Source organism: Octopus bimaculoides, chromosome 21, assembly GCF_001194135.2.
Source record: "Octopus bimaculoides isolate UCB-OBI-ISO-001 chromosome 21, ASM119413v2, whole genome shotgun sequence".
NCBI classification, from domain to species: domain Eukaryota; kingdom Metazoa; phylum Mollusca; class Cephalopoda; order Octopoda; family Octopodidae; genus Octopus; species Octopus bimaculoides.
This window is the reverse complement of record NC_069001.1, coordinates 31,606,811-31,613,135: the sequence shown is the minus strand read 5'-3', so window position 1 is coordinate 31,613,135 and position 6,325 is coordinate 31,606,811. Positions and strand designations below refer to the sequence as shown.

At 36.2% G+C, this 6,325-nt stretch overlaps 1 protein-coding gene across 1 annotated transcript in view; it reads left to right on the top strand.

Moving 5' to 3' along the window:
- LOC106880918 (uncharacterized) overlaps positions 1–6,325 on the top strand; it is a 127,266-nt gene that overhangs the window by 82,881 nt on the left and 38,060 nt on the right. Inside the window, exon 3 of the mRNA XM_052975417.1 lies at positions 2,554–2,736. Coding sequence (XP_052831377.1) covers positions 2,554–2,736 — 183 coding nt within the window. The remainder of the gene's footprint in view (positions 1–2,553; positions 2,737–6,325) is intronic.

Genomic DNA, 6,325 nt, shown 5'->3' with positions numbered 1-6,325 from the left:
TATATATCGTCTGTGGGAGTTTGTTTTGTTGTTTCTGGTGTTAGTTTAGTGTTCAGTCTGTTATGTAGAATATGTGCTGTGTGAGTTGTGTTACATTGCTGAATGTTTTTGTACCAGCCACCAGCTCTGCAGGAGTATTTATGTTATTTTCTTTAGTGGTGACTGCATAGAGGTATGTGTTCTGTAATGTTTGATAGCCATTCCCTTAGAATTGGTGTGTGAATTTTATTTTACTTGGGGAATATTGTAGAGGGTATATAAGATATATTTCTTTATTAATGTGCTACATCTGGAGGAAAGGCATATACTTGTGGTTTTTACAGGTGCTCCCAGACTGAAGACATTGGATGCCTTCAAAGTTCCAAAAAAAAAAAAAATACTAAAGGAAAAATATGAGCAGGTAAAGAATCCCATGCAGAGAGAGCTGACATTTTGGGCAAGAAGTCGTGGGTCTAGTGATTAATGTAGGGTTTGAACTCAACAATAAGGGCGGTGAGAAGTGGGGAGACAAGTGGTTTGGGAATACAACAATAAGGGTGATAAAAAAGCACCCAGTACACTCTGTAAAGTGGTTGGTATTAGGAAGGGTATCCAGCTGTAGAAAGCAAGCTGAAACAGACTATGGAACCTGGTGCTGCCTCTGGCCATGCCAGCTCCTGTCGAGCCATTTAACCCATGGCTGCATGGAAAATGAGCATTAAATGATGATGATGTTTAAGTATAAGCCTGGAGTGTCTGTAATAAGCTTCATTACAACTGACAATTGAGTATTTCAGTGTCAACAAAGCTAGCTTTCTCCAAGACATGGGTAGAGAGTATTCTTCTCTATGGAGCTGGAACCCAGACTATTAAGAAAGATTTTCAAGATTACCTCAATTGTATTTGCACAAGACTTCTCATGAAGGTTGAAAGCATCTCATAGCATGAGCACAAAACCAAAGGGAAATTTTCTGGAGGTATTCCTCCCATCTCTGCTATTGTTGCTCAGTTCAGGGCTGGCTTTGTTGATCACTGCCACTGTCCTGAACACCAGGCCATATCAGATGTTATATTTGGGAAATTCCCCCGACTTCTATATCCTTAATAGAGTACAAAGGCCAATCACCGACAGTGATATCATTGGCATATATGCACATACATAATGAAATTAAGAGCCTACCTAAACTAACGGGAGCTAAAGTGCCTGCTGCTGTATGGTGGAATGACTCTCAGTTTTGGCCACTTGAAGAATATATTTGGATTTAGCAAAAACTGAGTACTTGGAAATGATGTGGTCAATCACCTCATCGTCTGCAGTTGATGTTGGCATCTCTTTTTGTTTTTATTTTACTTTTGTAATTATTTCAGCCTGGCATTGGTCTACTGTAACTGTAATAACCATTGTTACTTTTTACTCTGATGTATTTCTTGTCTCTAGAGTTTCATTGCGCATTGGCCATGAAGTATTTTTTTCTCTCCATTTTTTTCTTTAGTATTTTTTTTTTTCAATTCTCTTTTGATAACTTTTGTTTTCTTTTTTTAACTTTTCTAATGTTTTTTCCTTATCTAAATCTCTTTCATCACTATGGCTAGTTTTTCCCAGTTTTCATTTTGCTCGTACAAGAGCAAAGTTTATATTTGTTTTCTTTATGTTTCCTTATCATTCTAATAAGTTTCCCTTTGCTTACTTCCAAGCATTTTCTTAGTCTCATTGCTGTTACATTGTATTAGTTTTCTATTTCTATCACAGCTGTCCTTCTCGTGTGTTGTGTATTCTATCTCTATCAGCTTTAAGGTGTTAGCTTTGAAACACTGTCAGAAGTTTTGTAATTTTTCCGTCTAAGCTCTGCAATTCACTCTGTGTTTACTGCATTGAGACTGTAGTTTATACCTGGAATGGTTAACGAGTTCATACCTGTCATATTACTTCTAGAATTCAGTTCAATTTTTAATATCATTCTGACTCTTTTGTAGCACTCATTTCTAATTTTTTTCCTGCCTTTAGGTGTTTTGTATCTTAACAATTTCATCAATTCCTAAATATTTGTATGAATGACTCTTATCGAATTCTCCTATTTTGGTGCCTGCATTGCATTCAATATTCACAGTTTTAATTAATTTGCTCCTTCTTCTAAAAGCTTTAAAACATTTGTCTGATTCCACACTCATTTTTGATACCTTGGCTAAATTTATGAGCAATATTTAGTAGGTTAATCAATAAGGTATTTTCCTCTGTAAATATTTAAAAGTTATGGTCCATACAAGAGCGATGGTTTATAATTGTAACAGTGGAGAGCATTGTTATAACATTGCTTGACCCACAAGAAATAGCAGGTCAGATCTTCCAGACAAAACCTGACCAAAAAAAAAAAAAAAAAAAAAAAAAAAAGGGTAAGGGCACATGAGATGCACTATGTCTGTCAAAATAAAAGGGTGGGAAAGGGGTGTTGGTCCTAGTTGGAAAGCCTTGGATCATAGGTTTGTTTGATAAGAATAAAGCTGGAGCTAAACAACAACATTGACACTAAGATAAAATGTATTAATTTTTTTTCTGTCTTTTTTCCCTTCTTTTAGATTTAATCAACGGACAAGCTTCAGGTCCTACTTCAACATCTCGGTCAAACAGCCCTGTGAAACCCTTACAACATGGCAACTCCCTATCTGACATGGTGTCTCACCCGTCAGCCGCTAACGTCGAACAGATGTACCCTTTCCCGATTGTGGACACCTCATCCTTCGACAATATGGGCTTAAACAGTGAGTAGGATGCTCAGCTTTTTCTATTTATAACATTTTGTAATACAACTTGGATGTGGTCTGGGGAGTAAAGAATTACAATTGATATGATTGATGTTCTTATTAAACATCTGCAAGGAAAATAAACCTGAGCAGGTAAGGTATTCCAGCAGGATGACATTTCTGGGAAGGAAGGACTGGGAAAAGTGATTGTCCCATTAACATTCCACATTATTTTGAATTAATCATGCATTGTCTCGTAGCTTTGAGATTTCAGTGACGCAATTGTATATTTTCAGAATGACATTGTAGGGTAGGCGTGAGAGGTCAAATCTGGCTGTCTTGAACATAATAATACAGGTAGAATATTTGTGCTGGATGTGGCTGGTTTAAACGCTACATGGTTAATGTAGGGCTTGGTGGTGGAACACAATATAGAAATGGTGAGTGACTCTGTATCTGTGGGTGGTCGTTTTTGTGGGTGGGGTGGTGGTGCAGAGATACAGTCTAGGAAAACAGTACCATCCCAGATATGAGAGCAGTATTCTATTGAGGGTCTTATCCGAGTTTTGTAGTAGGGTTTAATAATTATTAAACCTTTGATGTTGCACTGAAAGCATTGCACTCATTCAAACTCTTCTTTCTAGTCCATTTTTGATTATTTACATTATTTACAATTGACAGATATATTACCTCATCTTGTTTGTTGTTAACACGTTTCAGCTGATATACCCCTTTCTTGGGGAAATTTCGAACCTGGGTTCTCATTTCTAAGGTATTTTTCAATATTATCATTATTATTATTATTATTCAGGTCACTGCCTGGAATTGAACTCGGAATCTTGGGGTTAGTAGCCCGCACTCTTAACCACTATGCCATGTGCTTGTGGGCAATTATGGATTGAATTTTTAGGGTTTATAAATGTAATATTTTCCTATCTTTCCTTAATACTAGTTCCCATATGCTATTCATATTTGCACTTGGTTTGCTTAGGAGGTTGTTGTGTGCATAATTCCTCATCTCTTAAATATAGAACTCCTTTTTTGATATTGTCAGTTCACAAACATCCTTGATAGTCTCCTGCTCTCTTTCTTTTGCACTTTCTATCAGAATGGTCTTGGGTCAAATTCACTCCTAAGGTTTTGGTCAGCCTGGGGGCTACTGTAAAAGACACTTGCCCAAGGTGCCGCACAGTGGAGCTGAACCCAAAATCACATGGTTGCAAATTGAACCTCTTGAACCACACAACCAAGAGATGTATTCTAAAATAGTAATTTCATAACAGAAATCCTACAGCGAGGACAAAGCTTCTGATTTTTTCCTGAGATATCTGGAACTCACAACCAGTTTATTCTATGTAGATATTATGCGTTGGTGGGGTTTCTCTTGTTTATTAGCTTCTCGTATGTACGACATGGGAAATAATAGACCAACTTAGCTCTGGTGTCATGTTGTTTGTGCCAGAGATATGGAAGATACGCTGCAATTTCTTGTTCTTAAAGAGACTCTCTACAACTCTCTGGACATTAGCTGTGCATAGTTCTTAGACTTGTTAATGTACAGACATACAAGTATGAATATGTACGTGTATGTATGTGTGTGTATACATTTACACGTGTGAATTAACATATTTAAGTATGTGTATATGTGTGTCTACTCATTTGCATATATGAATGTATACACACACATTCACGTACAAGCATATATATCTACACACACACACACACACACACACACACACACACACACACACACACACACACATATATGCCTATGTACACATACACACATACAACTATATCTTTGTATACACATATAGGTGTTTATGTATATATGTATATTTCATTTATAAATCTATAATATTATATGTATATTTGATATATATATATTTTATATATATATATATATATATATAAAATGTATGTCTACGTATGTACACATACACTCACGCACATATACACATATATCTACATATATATGTTATGTACACACATAACTGATGATAATGATGATGAACTGAACTGCAGCCATTAATTAAATTTGTTCTCGAAAGAACTTTTAAAGTCTTAATGATTAAATTCCTGTCTTGATTCTAACTTTGCCTCTGTCGTACTTCCAAACTGTCACTGATTTCTTCTGGGTGTTTCGTTTATCTTATTTTATTTTCCATCTGCTTTTCTTGTTTGTTGTTCATATTGTTGTCGACGATGATGACGTTTCTTCAACTTCAATGAATTTAGCATTATTATTATTATTATTATTATTATTATAGTGATTATTGTTATTGTTGTCGTTATGTGCTCTTTTTGTTTTGTTTTACCATTATTTCGAGATGTCTGCTGGTGGGTGGTTAGATGTGGACTCGACCGCAATGGGAATTTGGTTTCTGAAAAGTTTTCCTTTATTAGAATAATTTCACCGGTTTTCTGTTTTTCTATGAATTTATTAACTCATGTCTTTGTCTGTCTGTCTGTCTCTCTGTCTGGTCTGTATTTTCTGCGCTCTTGTTTAACTTTTATGTTGTGTCTGGGGACGGTCATGTTGTCTTAATGCCTTATTATCTAACACACACACCAGTTCAATTTCCACTCATTTATTATTTATATATTTGCTTCCAAAATTTTCATTGCTTTTTCAACCTTGTCAACTAGATACAAAAATGAAGTGTTTAACACCTGTTTGATTCAAAGAGATCTACCCTTGATCCAAAGCATTGTAATCTGATTGTAATACCTGTCTTCTACTTTGACACAATTCCCTGTTTGTCGAGCACCTCATTGTCCGATGTTGCCTTCCTTCTTTTCTTTTCATATTTTTCTTTTTTTATTTGAAGAACTTAGGCTGTGATCTGAAGCAGATTCGGCTGCTACTTTTAGTAAGTTGGGTAACTTCACTGAGATTACCTGATTGGATTGTGCTAAAACTTAGCAGAGAAGCCTTTTTATTGTCGCAGATATAGGAATACATGTGGGTGTGTGGGCTAAACATAGAGGGGACAAACAAGGACAGACAAAGGGATAAAGTTGATTACAATGACCCCAGTGTGCGTAACTGATACTTAATTTATCGACCCCGAAAGGATGAAAGGCAAAGTTGACTTTGGCGGAATTTGAAGTCGGAATGTAGTGGCAGACGAAATACTGCTAAGCATTTCGCCTGGCATGCTAACGATTCTGCCAACTCACCACTTTGCTAATGATTCAGCTTGCTAACAATTCTGCCAGTTTGCCACCTTTGTTCTAAACAAAAATATTCATTTCAGTTTTGGCTCAAGGACAGGAAGTTCAGGGGAGGAGATAAGTTAATTACATTGACCCCAGTATTCAACTGGTATTTATTTTATTGACCCCAAAAGGATGAAAGGCAAAGTCAACCTCAATGGAATTTGAACTCAGAATGTAAAGACTGACAAAATGCTGATTAGTATTTTCACCTGGTGGGCTAACAATTCTGTACTAAACAAAAATATTTTACTCAATAAAAATATTGCTTTCTTGTATTGGCATAAGGCCAACAGTTTTGAGGGAGGGGGCTAGACGATGACCTCGATCTCAATGCTCAGCTGGTACTTATTTTAATCAACCCTGGAAGGATGATAGGTAGAGTCGA